This window comes from Chelonia mydas, chromosome 2 (genome assembly GCF_015237465.2).
Source record: "Chelonia mydas isolate rCheMyd1 chromosome 2, rCheMyd1.pri.v2, whole genome shotgun sequence".
NCBI classification, from domain to species: Eukaryota; Metazoa; Chordata; order Testudines; family Cheloniidae; genus Chelonia; species Chelonia mydas.
Window position 1 is genome coordinate 38,256,310 of NC_057850.1, and position 18,950 is coordinate 38,275,259.

The 18,950-nt window shown below is 41.7% G+C and overlaps 1 protein-coding gene across 1 annotated transcript in view; it reads left to right on the forward strand.

The window, feature by feature from the left end:
* The window catches only part of RGS22 (regulator of G protein signaling 22), a 104,543-nt gene that overhangs the window by 39,388 nt on the left and 46,205 nt on the right, over positions 1-18,950 (forward strand). The window contains exons 10-15 of the mRNA XM_043539287.1: positions 5,950-6,111; positions 7,141-7,321; positions 9,343-9,506; positions 10,187-10,295; positions 16,041-16,166; positions 17,747-17,848. Of these exons, the coding sequence (XP_043395222.1) occupies positions 5,950-6,111; positions 7,141-7,321; positions 9,343-9,506; positions 10,187-10,295; positions 16,041-16,166; positions 17,747-17,848 (844 nt within the window). The remainder of the gene's footprint in view (positions 1-5,949; positions 6,112-7,140; positions 7,322-9,342; positions 9,507-10,186; positions 10,296-16,040; positions 16,167-17,746; positions 17,849-18,950) is intronic.

Below are 18,950 nucleotides of genomic sequence, written 5' to 3' on the forward strand. Positions count from 1 at the left end.
GTACAAAACTTGGCTTTATTTGGTAATAGAAATGTTTTGGATTCTGCTATTTAGAAATGTTTGAAAATGTATTTCCAAAATGACAGCTGTTTGCTCAATGGGATGAATCATGCCTATTATGATTGAATGTTAATATCAATGGTTATAGCTTATTTAGGAAAGACTAAGTGGGCAAAAGGGAAAGGGGAGTGGCATTTTATGTAAAAAAACTGGTTGTGCATATTTCCAAGTCACTGATAACTTAAAAAAACATTATCTTGAATGCTTATAGATTAGTGTCCTAACTGATAAAGCACAAGATGTGGTATTAGTTGGTATTTACTAAAGATCACCAAATCTTACTAGGGAACTGGACGATCAGCTCATAAAGTTTAAGGTCAGAAGGGACCATCGTGATCATCTAGTCCAGGGGTGGGCAAACTTTTTGGCCCGAGGGCCACATCTGGGTGGGGAAATTGTATGCAGGGCCATGAATGTAGGGCTAGGGCAGGGGTCTGGGAGGGAATGCGGGGTGTGGGAGGGGGTGAGGTGTGCAGAAAGGGCCTCAGGGTAGGGGGTTGGAGTGCAGGAGGGGAGCAGGAGGGGGCTCAGAGCAGGGCTTCAGGAGGAGAGTGGGGTGCAGCAGGGGGCTCAGGGCAGGGAGTTGGAATACAGGAGGGGGTGCGGGGTGTGGGAGGGGGCTCAGGGCAGGGGGTTGGGGTGCAGGAGGGGTGTGGCAGGGGGCTCAATGCAGGGGGCTACGGGGCTCAGGGCAGGGGGTTGGGGTGTAGGAGGGGGCTCAGGGCAGGGGCTTGGGGTGCAGGGCATGGCAGGGGGCTCAGGGCAGGGGGTTGGGAGCTCAGGGCAGGGGGTTGGGGTGCAGGGACATGGTGCCAGCAGCTTCTGGGAGCGGCATGGGGCCAGGGCAGACAGGGAGTCTGCCTTAGCCCCGCCACGCCGTGCCACGGGGCTGGCAGTCCTGTGGGCCAGTTAAAAGCCCTGATAGGACGGATCCGGCCCGCAGGCCATAGTTTGCCCTCCCCTGATCTAGTCTCACCTCCTGCACACTGAAGGCCACAGAACCTCACCCACTCCAGAAACAGACCCCTAACCTCTGGCTGCGTTACTTAAGTCCTCAAATCATGGTTTAAAGACTTCAAATTACAGAGAATTCACCATTTATGCTAGTTTAAACCTGCAAGTGACCCATGCCCTATGCTGCAGAGGAAGGCAAAAAATCCCCAGGGCCTCAGCCAGTCTGACCTGTGGGAAAATTCCTTCCCACCCCAAAGATGGTGATCAGTTAGATGCTGAGCATGTGGGCAAGACCCACCAGGCAGATACTTGGGAAAGAATTCTCTGTAGTAACTCAAAGCCCTCCCCTTTCCTATTATTTTTCCCCCTTGCTTGGGATGCAGGCTTCAGATACTTTCTGCAACTTTGACTTAAAATAATTCCAAGCCTCCTCCACATTCAGATCCTTGAGTTCTTCAGGCCAGTCCACTTCCTGAACTAACTCCGTTAATTTATTAAAGTTAGCTCTTTTGAAATTAAGGACCTTTGTTGCAGATCTATTTTTGTTTATTGTTCCATTTAGTTTAAACTGAATTAACTCATGATCATTCAAATCAAGGTTGTCCTCTATAACCAGTTCTTCTAGGAGGTCCTCACTACTCACCAATGCCAAATCTAAAATGGCATCACCTCCTGTTGTTTCAGCAATTATTTGGTGAAGAAATCTGTCAGCTATCACACCCAGGAAAATCTGGGCCCTACTGTTATTAGTAGCACTTGTCCTCCAATCTACATGTGGGAAGTTAAATTCTCCCATAATCAGACAATTCCCAGTAGTGTTTATTTCATTAAAAAAAAAAAAGAGGTCCATATCCAAATTGGATCCTAGTGGTCTGTAGCAGACCACAAGCATATATTAGGGGAACCTCTAATAGCTTTCTTCCTCAAAGTGATTTTGGCCCAAAATGACTGTCTTATCCATTCCATCACTTCTAATTTCTTTACAGTCTACCTCATCATTAATATACAATGCTACTCCAACACCTTTGCCTTTATTTCTGTATTTCCTGAACAGCACAGACCCTTCAATACCTGTACTCCAGTCAGAATTACTATTCCAGAATTACTATTATTACTATTCCACCATGTTTCTGTTATCCCTATAATATCTGGTTTCACTTCCTGCACCAATAGTTCTACTTCCTCCATTTTGTTACCCAGACTCCTTGCATTGGTGTACAGACATCTTAACTATTGCAGCTTGGCTTCGCCCACATTCCTTGCCCAATTGGGTACAGTCATTTTACTGCCAATATCACCTACCTGACTGGTATCAGCACTATCCTTCCTCTTAATGCCCATTCTCCTACCCACTGCTGTTCCTTTCTCCATTGCTATATCCTTTCTTACTTGATTTTCCTCCCGCTCAAACTTAAAATCAGTCATGGAAATTACATGAGCATCTCCCAATGGTCTCCCCTGAGTTTCTAGTTTAAAGTTCTTGTAATGAGTTGTGTCATCTTCCATCCGTGAAGTCTGTTTCCCTCCCTACTCAGGATGAGTCCATCCCATGAGAACTGTCCTCTGTCCATGAATGCCTCCCAGTGGTCAAACATCCCAAAGCCCTCCTTCTAGCATCACTGTCTGAGCCATCTATTGATCATCATAATCTAGTCTTACCTTCATTCTCCTCCTCTAGGGACAGGCAAAATCCCACTGAAGATCATCTGAGCCTCCATTTCCTTAAGTGTATTCCCCAGCCTGGCATAGTCTCCATGGGTATGTTCCAGCAAGAATCTAGCTGTGTCATTTGTTCCCACATGAAGGATAATCAGCAGATTCTTTCCTGCTCACATTAGGATCCTCTTCAGCTTCAGGTCCACATCCCATATCTTAGCTCCCGGCAGACAGCACACCCTTCTGTTCTCCGAATCCGCTCTGGGGACAGACCTGTCTGTTCTTCTTAGTAGGAGTCACCAGTCATGTAAACCTGCCTTTTCCTGGTGATGGTGTGTCTCAGCCATCGCCGTCTGCCTGTTCTCAGCCGTCTGCCTGTTCTTTCTGGCTGCAAGTCTTTTTGTCTTTTATTCTCCCTTGCAATCTTCTGCAAGTCATCCTGTATCCTCCTGGGGCTCTGAACTCTGGGTATCTCCATTGACTCTTCCCCTCTTCTTATAAGACTATCCATACTTCTGTTCTTCCTTTCCCTCCCCCCTTCAGTTACTGCCAGCCATGCCCTGCTTCATTTTTCCAACTCAGCAAACCTGTCCCTGAACTCTATTTGTGAGGTCCCGCCCACCACTCACATCAGGGGAAGGAGGTGGAGAGGAGCGGGCACTTACCAGCAAAAACAAAAGTCAGGGCCCGGAGCCTAGAAAGTCTGCCATTTCATCAAAGGAAAATGATCATGCATCAACCTTGTTATCGCAAATGGAGTTTCCCACACACTTTAATCCAAAAACACTGGTTCAGATAAAACAATAAGATAGATTTATTAACTACAAGAAGATGGATTTTAAGGGATTACAAGTGCTGATGCATTAAATCAGGATTGGTTATAAAAAGAAAATAAAAGAATAAAACGCAAGCTAATACCTAATTTAACAAGCTATGTGAATTTAAAAACAAAGGGGTTTTGTCTCACCATATACAACAGTCTGTATTGAAAAGCCTTCCAGCCGAGGCCCCTCTCCCAGTTTAAAGATGTTTCCTTTTTGTCTTTCAAGCATTGTAGCTGCTGGGAGTAGAGATGGGAAGAGAAAGGGGTGACGTGGAAGCCACTGTCTCTCATTCTTATACTACTCTCCCCTCTTTGAGGATTACCCCCAGCTGGGGTGAAGGTGAAAAACAGTCTTTTGTGGACTTGAGGTTTGAACCGGCCCTGTGATGAAATATAAATTTCTTATTCATACCTTCCCCCTACCGGAGAATGGCTGTGTAAGCAGGTGATAGCTCTTTAGAACCTGGCTGGGGTGTTGGTCTGTCCTTTATTCCTGTGGTACTGGTTTGGGCCTACTTTTCCTAAACTTGGAGTATGTTACAGCAATGTTATATAGTCGAAACTTATGTATATCGACATTGAATGTAAAGTTATATTTTACCAGGTCAATTATATTCAGCAGGTTATGAGTTTTCAAATTATACCCCACAAGGCATACTTGTACAAAATTTATCACAGTCTTGTAAAAGTGGTGACTATAATAGTATAGACTGTCACAAAACAAAGAGGTTATGTTACCTCTGTATTTGGCCCTGGTGTCACCACCCCTGGAATAGTGTCCAGTTCTGCTGTCAATAATTCAAGAAGGATGTTGATAAATTGGAAAGGATTCAGAGGAGAGCCAGGAAAATGATTAAAGGATTAGAAAACATGCCTTTTATTGTTACACTTGAGGAGTTCAATTTATTTAGTTTAACAAAGAGAAGGTTAAGGGGTGACATGATTATGGCAGCATGCAGAACACAGGGACTACAAGTGTGGCCACGTGCCACAGTGAAAGGCAAGCTGCATCCATACTTGTCACTGTGGTGTGTAGCTACGCATCCTGGAGAAAGGCTCTGGCATCAGGGAGCTGCCAGAACCTTTCGCCGGTGCTGGGGAAAGGCTCCAGCAGTGAGTAGACAGCAGGACACTCCACTGGTAAAAATAGCACTATAGACACAGGAGGCTCTGCTTGGCAGGGCCGGCTCTAGGATTTTTGCCGCTCCAAGCAAAAAATTTTTTGGCCGCCCCGGCTTTTTTTTCGTGTCCCACCCCCGGTTCTGCCCCAACTCCGCCCCACCCCAACCCTTTCCCCAAATCTCTGGCCCCGCCTCCTCCCCCCCATTGCTTTCTGCGGCTCCCCCACCCCCGCAACCCCCTGCCCTATCTCACCTCCGCTCTGCCTGCTCCCCTGAACACGCTGCCGCTCCGCTTCTCCCCCCTCCCTCTCAGGCGAGGGAGAGGCAGCGCGTTCAGGGGAGCAGGCGGAGCAGAGGTGAGCGAGGTTTGGGGGGAGCGCCGGAAGTAACGGGGGGAGGGTAGAGGAACCGCTCCATGCCCCAGCTTACCTCAGCTCCACCAGCACTGCCTCCCCCGAGTGCACTGCCGCTCGGCTTCTCTTCCCTCCCTCCCAGGCTTGCTGCGCAGGAGGGGGGAGAAGCGGAGCGGTGGCGGCGAGCTCAGGAGAGCAGGCGGAGGCGGAGCGGAAGGCGGAGCGGGGGCGAGCTGGGGCGGCATGGCCGGCGCTGGAACACCGCCCCTAGAAATGTGCTGCCCCAAGCACCTGCTTGTTTTGCTGGTGCCTGGAGCCGGCCCTGCTGCTTGAGCATGTAGAGAGACGTGTAGGGTATATACCCTGGGGGTTCAGACATGTAGGGCACTCTTCTCTACTCTGCTTGCCTAAGCTGTGGCTCACTGTCTACACTGCTATTTATACCCATGCAGAGGTGCTGGAACTAGGGGTGCTGGGGGTGCAGTAGCACCTCCTGGCTTGAAGTGGTTTCCGTCATATATAGGGTTTACAGTTTGGTTCAATGGCTCTCAGTACCCCACTATAAAAATTGTTCCAGCACCTATGTACCCATGCTATCTGGGTGTGCAGTGTCTGTACTTACATGCTACATAGATGTACCTTATACGTACCTACGTGGGGAAACAAATATTTGATAATGGGCTCTTCAATCTAGCAGAGAAAGGGATAATGTGGTCCAATGGGTGGAAGTTGAAGCTAGACAAATTCAGATTGGAAATAAGGTTTAAATTTTTAACAGTGATGGTAATTAACCATTGGAAAAATTTAACAAGGGTTGTGGTAGATTCTCCAATATTGACAATTTTTAAATCATTTTGGCGAAGCTTATGGCCTGTGCTATACAGGAGATCAGACTAGATTATCACACTGGTCCCTTCTGCCCTTGGAATCTATTAATTTATGTGCAGGGTCTAATATATGTATATATTTTCTTTGACTCAAGACAGCTTGATAAAATGAAAAAACTCTATCTCGTGAGCAGTGGAGATTATTTTCTCAACTCAGAAGTCTTATTCAAACTGGACCTGCTACTTGGAGACCAGTGGAATACAAGACACCTAAAATGGATTCAGCCTGAAGTAGTGAAACCTTTACTTCTTTACTGGTAGGGATAACCGAAGATGAACTCTTTGGTGAAGCCATTGTTTTTGTAGAGTTTACTTCCTTTTACTTTGACCCCAATCTGCTAAAGTTGTGAGGGAAATTCTGACCTCATTTACTCTAGTACAACCCCATGGAGCTAGTGTTAGCATAAGAGATAGCAGATCCTGGCCCTGTGAATTTTTGTTTGAGAGATCTGAGACTCAAGGTCAAACTCTATATTAAACTACATCCTGTACAGCCCATCTAAAGTCGCTGGTGTTGCACATGATATAAATCTATGCAGAGTTTGGCCCTGACAATTTACTGTTGGACCTCTGTTATACAGAATATTAATAGCTGTCTTGCTGTAACTTTGAAAGCCTGCTTACTGCACTGCTGCTAAAAGTTTAAATGTGGATAATTATATTTGCTTGTATTGTAAAGCACTTTGAGATCTGAGCATTAAAAGTGTTATACAGAGCTGAATACTATTATTTATTTAGCTTTGATTTACAAAGGCTGTTCTCTCAAGGACTTCACAGTAAATCATTTGTCTTCATATTAATTGTTCTCCTTCTGCTGTAGTAGATTATGCAGATTCTAACCTAGTTTGCAAAGCATAATCAGCCATATTCTTTTTCATTTCCTCCTCACCCCCCACCCCCACCCCCAAAGTGAAAATCTGCATTCATGAACTAAGGCTACCAAATTACTTCATGCTACCACAGTGCCTCATGGGAGTTGTAGTTTGGGTGTCTCATGGCTCCATTCTCTTTTATAGACTAGACATAGATTGTTAGATTGAATGTAAATTGCAGTCTCGTAAACAAAAGCAGCTGTATTATACTTTGCCATTTAGAACCCTAACATAATTTAGGCAATAGGTCACTTTTATATTTAGAGTAGTGTAAGAGGTAAATTTATCTTTTATGTTGTCTGATCTTTAACTCTGGTTATTAATAGCACCATACATTGATGTAGTAAATGTCACATTAGTCCAATAGTTTGTGTTTTGAATAAATTCTACTTGTATGTATTTCCCCCCCTGCAGGGGTCCCAGATTTTGTGTCACTCATACAGCTGCAATACAAACTGCCAGTGCAAAGTTGAAGCAGTGGCACACCTCTCACGAGAGACCAAGGACAGATATTGATCCTTACCCACAAATGGTGACATTGTTGCCACTGCGAGCTAAATCTTGTATTCCAAGGTTAGCACCTTCCCATCCTCAGGTAGGCATGATAAGGACCCTCAGAAGTTAACAGCAAAAGTTCTATTGAATTAAAAGGGACATGGATTTCGTCCTCATTCCTTGAGTCAATTTAGAGTCAGATCTAGTTAATCTAAGCTTGTCTCATCCAAAATCTATGTGTAAAATGCAGTAGAATGCTACTGTGTTGTGTACAGTAGCTCCCATTCAAACTGCAGGTCAATTTCTGTTCACAGTTACACCCTGACAACTCCATTGATGTCAGTGGGCCACAAGGATATACCTGAGAGCAGATTTTAGCTGAAAATTTCAAATTTCATTGAGTTACATAAGAGCTAGAAGGCAAGATTCTGCTCTCTAGTATCCTGGTGTAAATCTGGAGTAATTCCACTGGTTTCAATTAAGTTACTTTGGATACATACTTACTAGCGTAACGGAGAGCAGAATCTGGCCCACTGTCTCTCAGATCATAGTTGTTTAGTCAGAACAGCCATCTGTGATATTTTTTCTAGAGATGGTATCAAGCTACAAAACTCAGATCTAGATATGGATTTTTAATATACTAGAATTTGTACATTGCGAGATCAGGGTTCTTGACTCAGCTCATCACAAAGGGCCTGAATATGAGAGGTCACTTCAATGGAATTTGCATGTACTCAGCAACACTCAGGATCAGGTCTCAAGATAGGAGCTATTTACAAATTGTGAATCCAGATCACAGTTCAGATTTCAAATACTCCCAAGGATAAAGGATGCTCTGATTTAGGGGTGAGTTCAAACCCATCTCTAATATTTTTATTGGAATAATTTTTGGAATGCAATTTTAATATCTATGTATATTAAAAAAGTAATTAATGACGATAGATGGTTCATTATGGTCTAAATTAATCTTCGTGGCCTGATGTTACTGCAAATGGCTTCAGCTGTTTAATTAAAATTTCATGAAACTTCTTGATTTCACTTTATAGGGATTTATACAAACATTTTTCTGGTTGTTGTTTTTAATGACGTGGGCTTGGATCCTTTGAGATACCCGCTGAGTCTGGATTTTGAATGAACTCACAGTCTTAATGGAAACAAACAAATTTTCACCTGTTTTCATTTCAAACTCATACATAGTGCAGTTTCATTGCATAGCCCTAAACTGGTCCAGATTTGCTTGGAAGAGTTTTGCATTTTAGCAAAACTTTCTGGGAACCTAGCTTCAGATAACTGAATTTATAGGAAAGCCTGAAACTAGGTGAGCTTTGTGTGGTCTCAGGTTTTGTCAGAGCTGTGCAAAACGTTCATAATTCTAAGTTATTCTTTGAACATCTCAACTGATTTGTAAACTAGAGGACATTCATCTGCTGCCATTCATTTTCATCAGCATCCTTAGAGTTCAAAAGGAACAAAATCCTGGTCCTGTGAGCAAGGTTTGAGCAAAAGGGCTTTGTCCAGGAAAGTATGCAGGGGGTGGTGGAAGTCTAGATGAGCAGGTGCCACCACTGGGTAAAGAAAGGACTAGTAGATTGCATCTGCACTGTGTGTGCCCCCGTATGTGCCCACATTTACCCCTTATGGTGAATAGTATAATGATGTACAGCTTCCCCCTACACAAGTTGTCTGCTTCCCTGTGCAATGTCTATCTGCTGTGTTTTGTAGTTTCCATGTCTTCTGGATCAAATCTGGAATCAGGAGCTACAAAGACAAAAAAGGTTACATTAAAATTGAAGGATCTTGATTGTTTAGGTGATTTGTTTAATATGGGTCATGTTAAACAAGATATGCCATATTCTCCTGTACCTTCATTCCATTTGCAGAAATCCCACTGACGTCAATTGGAATTTTATGTAAAGATGGAGGTGAAATATTGCCCTCTGCTAGCAACTTTTAATGCTTTGTAGTTATTAAAGGATGATGGAAAAAGCTTGAACGTACTTTCAATATTGTGATTGGAAAGAAAGTCCCTGATGTCAATAGAAACCTTTAATTGGAGGGCATCAGAAAGAACAAAGATGGGAAAATTTATTACTGAGTTGTTCTATTTTTCTATTCCTTTAGAGAAATGAAACCAGCTCACCCACAACCTTATTAAAAACAAATGTGATGAATTTATCTTCTAAGAGAGCTACCAGATTATTGTCAGCTACCCTGCCACGAAGTGAAACCATCATACGGGATGATTTCTACAGTGTAACCAGTAAACCTGATGTTAGTAGAAACAGGTAGGTGCAAAAATCTCTTGTGTATTATCTATAAATCCCATACTTCTCACCTATTTAACATGGTTTTACAAAAGTCATAAGATACTCATTGTTTTCACGGAATGCAACTTTTCCATTGCCCACTAATTTAATACAATAATCCACTCACAAGAGCACAGTTATGATTTAATCTGCCTGTAGTGGAAATTTCTTCCTAACCTCTAGCTGTTAGTGGTTTGCCTGTGCCCAGGAGCATGAGGGCTTTGTCCAGGGAAGTATGCAGGGGCTGATGGAAGCCTAGATGAACAGGTTTATTTAGATGAGCAACACTTATTATCCTTTCTGATGTAACTGTCAGTGTTCTGACTGGGCACATACATATCTTTTTTAAATCCTTCTAAGCACTTGGCCTCCATGATAACTTGTGGGGAGGAGTTCCACAGGTTAATTATGTGTTATGTAAAAAAATATTTTCTCTAACTTAGTTTTAAATCTGTTGCCTTTCAATTTCATTTAATTTTTATTTGTTCCTTCTATAAGAAGACAGGCTAAATAGTAATGCTCAATTTATCTTCTCTATACCATTTATTATTTTGTTACGCCTACATCATGTCCCCTCTTATTTGTTTCCTCTCTAAACTAAACATTCCTAATCTTTTCTTAAGCAATTATCAAACATTTTTGTTTCTTTGTGGATCCAGGCCAAAATCAGTGGGAAGCAACATGACTCGTCTCTCAGCTGTTACTGAGGATACAAAACGCCTGAAGTCCCAGACAGATAGAAAATACACCTATGCTGAGTTGCTCCCAGTAAGTAGCCCTGGAAGAACCTGGCTTCCCAGAATCTATGGTTGAAGACACTTCATTCTACAGTATAACCAATCAAAGGGGGTACGCCCACTGATTTTGGAAAATGTGTCTGATTATACAGATAATATCTTTACCTTGTGCAATGTTTTAATTAGAAAGTAGGGCTGTCGATTAATGGCAGTTAACTGACACGATTAACTCGAAAAAATTAATCATGATTAAAAAAATTAATCGCCATTAATCGCAGTTTTAATCGCACTGTTAAACAAGACAATACCAATTGAAATTTATGAAATACTTTGGATGTTTTTCTACATTTTCATATATATCTTGTATTCTGTGTTGTAATTGAAATCAAAGGGTATATTTTGATTACAAATATTTGTACTGTAAAAATGATAAACAGAAGAAATAGTATTTTTCAATTCACCTCTTACAAGTACTGTAGTGCAATCTCTTTGTACTGAAAGTGCAACTTACAAATGTAGATTTTGTTTGTTACATAACTGCACTCAAAAACAAAACCATGTAAAACTTCAGAGCCTACAAGTCCACTCAGTCCTACTTCTTGTTCAGCCAATCGCTAAGACAAACAAGTTTGTTTACATTTACAGAAGATAATGCTGTCCTCTTATTTACAATGTCACCAGAAAATGAGAACAAGCATTTGCATGGCACTTTTGTAGCGGCGTTGCAAGATATTTACGTGCCAGATATGCTAAACATTCATATGCCCCTTCATGCTTTAGCCACCATTCCAGAGGACATGCTTACATGCTGATGATGCTTGTTAAAAAAATAATGTGTGAATTACATTTGTGACTGATCTCTTTTCGGGAGAATTGTATGTCCCCTGCTCTGTTTTACCCACATTCTGCCATATATTTCATGTTATGGCAGTCTCGGATGATGACCCAGCACATGTTGTTGTTCATTTTAAGAACACTTTCACTGCAGATTTAACAAAACGCAAAGCAGGTACCAATGTGAGATTTGTAAAGATAGCTACAGCACTCGACCCAAGGTTTAAGAATCTGAAGTGCCTTCCAAAATGTGAGAGGGAGGAGGTGTGGAGGAGCATGCTTTAAGAAGGCTTAAAAGAGAAACACTCTGATGCGGAAACGACAGAACCCGAAGCACCAAAAAAGAAAATCAGCCTTCTGCTGGTGGCATCTGACTCAGATGATGAAAATGAACATGCGTTGGTCTGCACTGCTTCGGATCATTATTGAGCAGAAGCCATCATCAGCATGAACGCATCTCCTCTGGAATGGTGGTTGAAGCATGAAGGGACATATGAATCTTTAGCGCATCTGGCACATAAATATCTTGCGATGCTGGCTACAACAGTTCCATGAGAACACCTGTTCTCACTTTCAGGTGACACTGTAAACAGGAAGCAGGCAGAATTATCTCCTGCAAATGTAACCAAACTTGTTTGTCTGAGTGATTGGCTGAACAAGAAGTAGGACTGAGTGGACTTGCAAGCTCTAAAATTTTACATTGTTCTATTTTTGAATGCAATTTTTTGTACATAATTCTATATTTGCAGGTTCAACTTTCATGATAAAGAGATTGTATTAGGTTAATTGAAAAATACTATTTATTTTGTCTTTACAGTGCAAACACTTGTAATAAAAATAAACATAAAGTGAGCACTGTATACTCTGTATTCTGTGTTGTAATTGAAATCAATATATTTGAAAATGTAGAAAACATCCAAAAATATTTAAATAAATGGTATTCTATTGTTTAACAGTGCGATTAATCGCACGATTAATCACGATTAATTTTTTTAATTGCTTGACAGCCCTATTAGAAAGCCAGAACTCACCCATAGTTACCACTCTATGGTATCCATTGGTCTATTCTATTTTTTTATTCTTAGACTAGGAAATAATGGTGGTAAGTGTCATACTGTGGTATGGTAACTACTAATAAATGATTATGTTTTAATCATAATAATGTTCTTTGTGTGATAGTAAAAAGGATTATTATGTGTGAGTTAATGGATAAATGCTTCAATAGAGACATTCCCACACCTTAGTACAGTTTTGGGCAGTATTTTAGTGATCAGTGGAAGTGAGAGCTTGAATATGGCCCTAAAATATGCAGTAACAGTAAAATATACATCAGGAACATTTTTTTTCATCACTCCTACACTTTATTGTATGGCTTGTAAAATTATTGCCTCCAAAAGCAACTCCCTGAATCCAGTGCACAGAAGAATGTTTTCTTAATTTTTGCTGAACTGATGGAGGCTTTGAGGGCTTCCTGCTTCTTGAAGTCCAAGAATTAAGAAATAATGCCACACATACAACTATAAATCCCAAACTCTTCATGTCCATTGAACATTCCAGAGGTGTCCTGTTCTTTCATAGAGATGTTGGCACTGCTCAGGAAATAAACTCTAATGGTTGAACCTTTCATATGTGCATTGAGTTCCTTAATCTGTTAATGGACTGTTTTCTTTTATTAGGATAGTACTCTTGTTTATTCCTTTGCTGAAGGTATTCTCGTTTAGTTAACAGAAGGGGTGGTGGAACAGGCTGATATTTGTGGTCAAGTGAAATTTATATTGGGGAACCAAACATTCAGGAAATATTCACACAACTGAATATCTCTATTTGTATATCCCTGTCTTTTGTCTGGAGGAGTCTATCTCTGGCTGAGGGGAAGAGAGGCCCAGCCATTTATTCTCCACTTGGTTATTCATGGAGGCTATCAAGGACCCTTATGGTCATTTATGCCACCACAGGACATGACGGTGGAATCTGCTTGGTGTAATGAGTGGCCAGCGATGACAGTCGTTAATCACTCTCTCATCACTGACCCAACCATCTGCCCACCAGGTTTTGACCTGCCAAGGCACCTGTGGCCATCCCTGAACCAGTTTCGAACAACACAGGGCAATTGTGCAGCCAGTCACTCTTCAAATGGGGTTTCTCTAATGACCCATGAGGTAGATATAGTCAACTTCAGCCTACATTGCATATCCTTGACGAGTGCCCAATGACTTACTTTGATGGTGGGTGAACTCCAGTATGAAGATGATTGTGCTGTAGTTGCACACTCAAAGAAGGATCTATAAAGAGCCCTTAACTGCTTCTCTGAAACTTAAAAAAGTGTAGGACTAACCCTGAACATTGGAAAAACAAAAGTTCTCCACCAGCCAGCTCCTGGTCAATCATCAGACCCAGCAAGGAAGTTCTACATTGACAGAGAAGAACTGAAACTCTGAAACCAGAGAAGAACCTTGCCTACCTTGGCCACCATCTTTCACAGAGGGCAGCCATAGATGTTAACATTCAGCACAGAATCCGCTGTGCCAGCCTTGTCTTTGGCAGACTGTCTTGATGGGTGTTCAACAACCATGACATCAAAACACACACTAGACTTCAGTGGTAATCCCAACTCTCCTCTATTCCTGTGAGACTTGGGTGACCTACAGAAAACACCTGGAAAGCCAGCACTATCACTTTCTCCAGAAGATCCTCAAAAGAAAGTGGAAGGATCGCCACATTAATGTCATTGTCCTCATGGAGGCCAACACCTTCAGTACTGAGGCCATGATTATCCAGCACCAGGTGAGGTAGAGAGGGTAATGTGCGCGCATGCCTGATGCATGCCTACCAAAACAACTGCTGTACGCCCAACTCACCAAAAGAGAAAGGAAATGGGGAGGCCAAAAGAAACACTTCAAAGACACCCTCAAGACAACGATTAAGAGATGTGGCATCGATACCATGCACTGGTAGACAGTAGCTCAGGACAGGGCTAACTGGTGAAGACTTGTCAGAGAAGGAATGATCACTTTTAAGAAAAATTGCCTTGCCCTGGTTGCAGAAAAATGCCAGAAAAGAAAGGACAGACAACTGTCATACAGCAATCATGGCCCAACCCTGCCTTCCAACATCACCTGCAATGTCTGCCAACGGGTTTGTGTCTCAAGGATTCAGTCACCAAAGGACCCATAAAGAGTAAAATCTGTGGAAGAGATCATCCTTGACCTCAAGGGATCACTGCTGCTGCCACCCAGCTGATGATGATGCTATCAAATGGCTGGGCACACTGAGCATATGCTGAGTATCAGGCTTCCCATTGTGTGACCCCTTTCTCACGAGACCCTCTCTCAAAAGGCCCTGCTCTTTCTTTCCTACCTGCTCTTGAGCAATCTTTAGAGAGAAACCTCCCATCCCCAATCCTTCATCCACTCCCAGTGTCCTCACAGGATGAGACCAGTCTGCCACATATCTCCTCAGCTCTTCAGGGGTCAGCTCACTGGCCTGCATTTTCCTTGGGATTCTTTGCAGGAGGATAGGAGGGAGATGTCAAAATAGACTCTCTCTCCCTTAAATCTCTCCTGTCCTACACAATACTCCTGGATACTTTGATACCTGGAAAGTTACTGGAACAAGTTAATAAACAATCGATTTGTAAGCACCTGGCATGCCAAACCAACCTAATTTCCTTCTTTGACAGTGTTACTGGCCTAGTGGATGGGGGAAAGCAACAGATTTGATTTCCTTTAATTTTTAGTAAGATTTTTGACACAATTCCACATGATATTTTCATAAACAAACAAGGGAAATGCTGTCTAGATGAAATTACTATAAGGTGGGTGCACAATTTGTTGAAAGACTGTACTGAGAGTTGTTATCAATGGTTTGATATCAAATGGGACCCATGGAGGCGGGGTGTGTGTCCTCAGTCTGGTATGCTTCAACATTTTCATTAATTACTTGGATAATGGAGTGGAGAACATGCTTATAAAATTTGTCGATGCACTAAATTGGGAGGGGTTCCAAGCAGTTTGGAGGACAGGGTTAGAATTCAAAACAACCTTGATGAATTGGTCTGAAATCAACACGATGAAATTCAATAAAGACAAGTGCACAGTGCTACATTTAGGAAAGAAAACTCAAATGCACACCTACAAAATGGGGAATAACTAGCTAGATGGTAGAACTGCCGAAAAAGGAGCTGGGGGTTGTAGTAGTTCACAAACTGAATGAGTCAAAACTGTGATGCAGTTGCAAAAAAAAGGCTGATATCATTCTGGGATGTATTAACAGGAGCGTTGTATGTAAGACACAGGAGGTAATTGTCCCACTCTACTTGGCACTGAGGCCTCAGCTGGAGTATTGTGTCCAGTTTTGGGCATCATGCTTTAAGAAAGATGAGACAAATTGGGGAGAGAGTTTAGAGGAGAGCAATAAAGATGATAAAAGGTTTAGAAAAGCTGACCTCTGAGGAAAATTTTTAAAAACTGGGCATGTTTAGTCTTGAGAAAAGAACATGGAGGGGGATCCGATAAGATTTCAAATCTATTAAGGGCTGTTATAAAGAGCATGATAAATTGTTTGCCACATCCTTGAAGGAAGAACAAGAAGTAATCAGCTTAATCTGCAGCAAGGGAGAATTAGTTCAGATATTAGGAAAAATGTTCTAACTTTAAGAATATTTAAGTACCAAGGAAGATTGTGGAAACCGCTTCACTGGAGGTTTTTAAGAACTTGTTAAACAAACACCAATCAGTGATGGCCTAGGTATTGTGGGTCCTGCCTCAACACAGGGGGATGGACTAGGTGACCTCCGCGCACCAATTGTATGTGTAATATAACGTAAAATCTGGTTGACTGGAGTGAAGATGTCAGCTGAACAGTCTGCGTAACACCCCATTTCAACATAATGACATCTAAGAAAAATTAATCACCTTTATTTCTTGCTGTTCTGTTAACCTAGGGTAAAAGTCCTACAGAGAGTGTTGTCCTAGGGGGTTCTAAAATGGAATGCATGCTGCAGTCTCTTTATGTGGAGAACAGAGCAGGCTACTTCTTCACACGCTTCTGTGAGAAGTCAGGGAATGAGGTATGAGGTATTTTCTTACCTTGTGATAATTTATTCCATAATTGACTGAACACCAAGCTACAGAGGGCAGCCAGGCTGAAAAAATAATTGGAGAAAGAAAGGGGGGGTGGTCATGCATATTTTGGAACTAAAGATGGGCCTCAACCTGACTATCCCAAACCTATTTGAAGTCTGAGTGTTCCATCAGGGATGAAAGGGACTATTCATTGTGAATAACTGCCTTTTCCATCTGGCAGAAAAACCATATGAGATCCTGGCCTGCAGAAAGATTTAAAAAAGGGGGGGGAAAGAAGAATATCTACTAGAATATAATCTCTTTCACATGCTAGTCTTTCGCCCCCTTCCTTGTGGTGTCAGTAATGTCCAGAAGTATCCAGCATTTGCATAAAGTTCTTTAGCGTTAACTGAAGCTCCATGAACTTCTAGGAAACATCATTATATTTCTTCTCTGCAGTCTGCAAAGCCACTACTTGCTGCAGGATGTAGAGGGAGAATATGTTGGAACTAGTCAGCATGTGGGCTTTGCAGAAGCAGTGAATCTTTAGGAAGGATTTGAAAAAGATGAGGATGTAGGCAGTGGTCATTCCATCCATTGGCAGGTTTCTTATAGATTTCTCACAGATGTCTAGAATGCAGCAGAAGTGGCCAGAAATGCTTTCTTCTGCCTTTGGCTCTCCAGGAGACAAATAGCCACAATTTTTCAAACCTGGGTGCCTTAAATTAGAATCCTAAATTTACATTTAGCCACCTACATAAAACTGGCTTGACTTTTCAAAGAGGATGAGCATCCATAAATCCCACAGAAGTAAATGGGATCTGTGGTGATCACTCCCTTCCAAAAATCAAGCCATTTATATCAAGTGTCTTCAGCTGTGGAACTTGTGTTCAGCCTGACCTCTGACTGAAACAAGTCTGTAACAAACAGGTTATGGAGCAAAACTCCTCTCTTCAGCAGGTATTCCTTTAACTGTCAGTCTCATGAAGCAGCTAGCCCGAGAAATGTGACCCAACCCTCATAAGTGAAGGGCTAGAACAGAGAGGTCAGGGGAGGAGGGGAAGAGCTAGCTCCTTCTTCTGAAAGATGTTTGATATTTTTGTTTGACTCAATGAAATGGGGGCCAAGATATGATACCTTAGAAACAAATATAATAACAATATAGTCAATAACAATATAGTCACAATAACATATGCCCAGTATAAAACATTTAATTGTCTGGATTATTGCTGCAAAATGCAATCCCACCATGGCACAAGTTCTGCACGTACATTATCAACATTTCTTAAGTGCTGGCTTCACGCCATCAAAATGTGGTTACTTTTCAAATGTTAACTGTAACGTTAACAATTTTAATGGCCAATTATATGCAAAGGATACAATAAAAGATATAATATCGCAGTGACAATGCCATTAAACATGTTGTCCTGTTGCCAGTATGCAACAGAAGATTAAAACCATCTTAAATTGAGCTTGATTTATGATGACCCCAAGGAGCTAAACAATTACTTGGATTGGAAACCCAAGCTTTTATAAAGCCCTGATAATTGGGTAGTAATAACTTATATTCTTTTTCCATCTGTAGCTGTGGAAGAACAGTGCGTACTTTTGGTTTGACCTACAGGCTTATCATCAACTTTTCTACCAAGAAACCCTTCAGCCTTTTAAACTATGCAAGCAAGCTCAAGTAAGTTATAAATGTGTTTTCCCTTCAGTAATATCTTTGTTCAATGTAAGACTGTTTAAAAAAGACAGAAGAACTGAAAGGGTTTCCAAGTCTCCCCAACCCCAAGCAAAGGAAATCTGAGGTTGTGGACAATAAATCCAGCTTTAAATTGTTACCATGGAATTGCTTGACTTAAATGTTAGCCATGCATAGTTTGTTTCATAGGATCAATTCCATTCCCAGTTTTTTCTATTAATATTCAGTTTGCGTAGTCTCCCCTTTGCTACTCACTGCCCATGTTACCTCTTATTTGAAAATAGCTACTGTTAATGCTGATCATTCTTTTCGTATGTTTATGTGTAAATCAGTTGCTACCCTCTCCCATGAGGGTTAGAATTTCAAATCCTGAAGCCTAAGCTTAGGATATTGACTTTAGTCATAGAAGTGGATCTTCCAGTTGTCAGTCTTATAGCTTTTCCTTTTCTTAATTGCAGCCCATTATTACTCCTGATTATACAGTTACTCTCCCTCCTTGGTGTTAAGCTGCTGCATAGATTTTTAGAGTGCTAATGAGATTGCTTACCTGTGAGAGTTCTTCACTGGCTTTACACTGTAAGTTCAGGTGCAATGAAAAAGTTAATTATTCTCCCACTGACCAGCAATGTCGATAACTCAGACCCTGGCCCTATAAGACTGTTGGATACTGATGTGGGAGAAAGATACAGCCATTTTAAATATGCCATATACATTTTACTGTCATTTTGAGAAACTTGGATCTCCTTTTCCCTTCTAAATTATCCTGTGACTGGGCAAATTGTATCTAAACCTTTAAATATATGTCCGTTGCCCCAAAGACAGCAGACCCAAGTATTGCTTAGGGAGCACCACTTCCCATGACCATAAAGCATATGTCTGTAGAGAGAGGAATGGCAATTTAAACAACCAGGGTAATTTAAATTACAATGTAATTTGCATTTTAAGTTATTGCTGTACTGAGCAGTTGTAACTGTCCCTCCATGGCTTTTCCATAGCACTGAGTGTGCATGTATCAGTGGCTGACTGTGGGCATTGATTGAACTGGCAGAGGGATGGCTACTCCTTGGGATCCTTGTCAGGGGAAGGA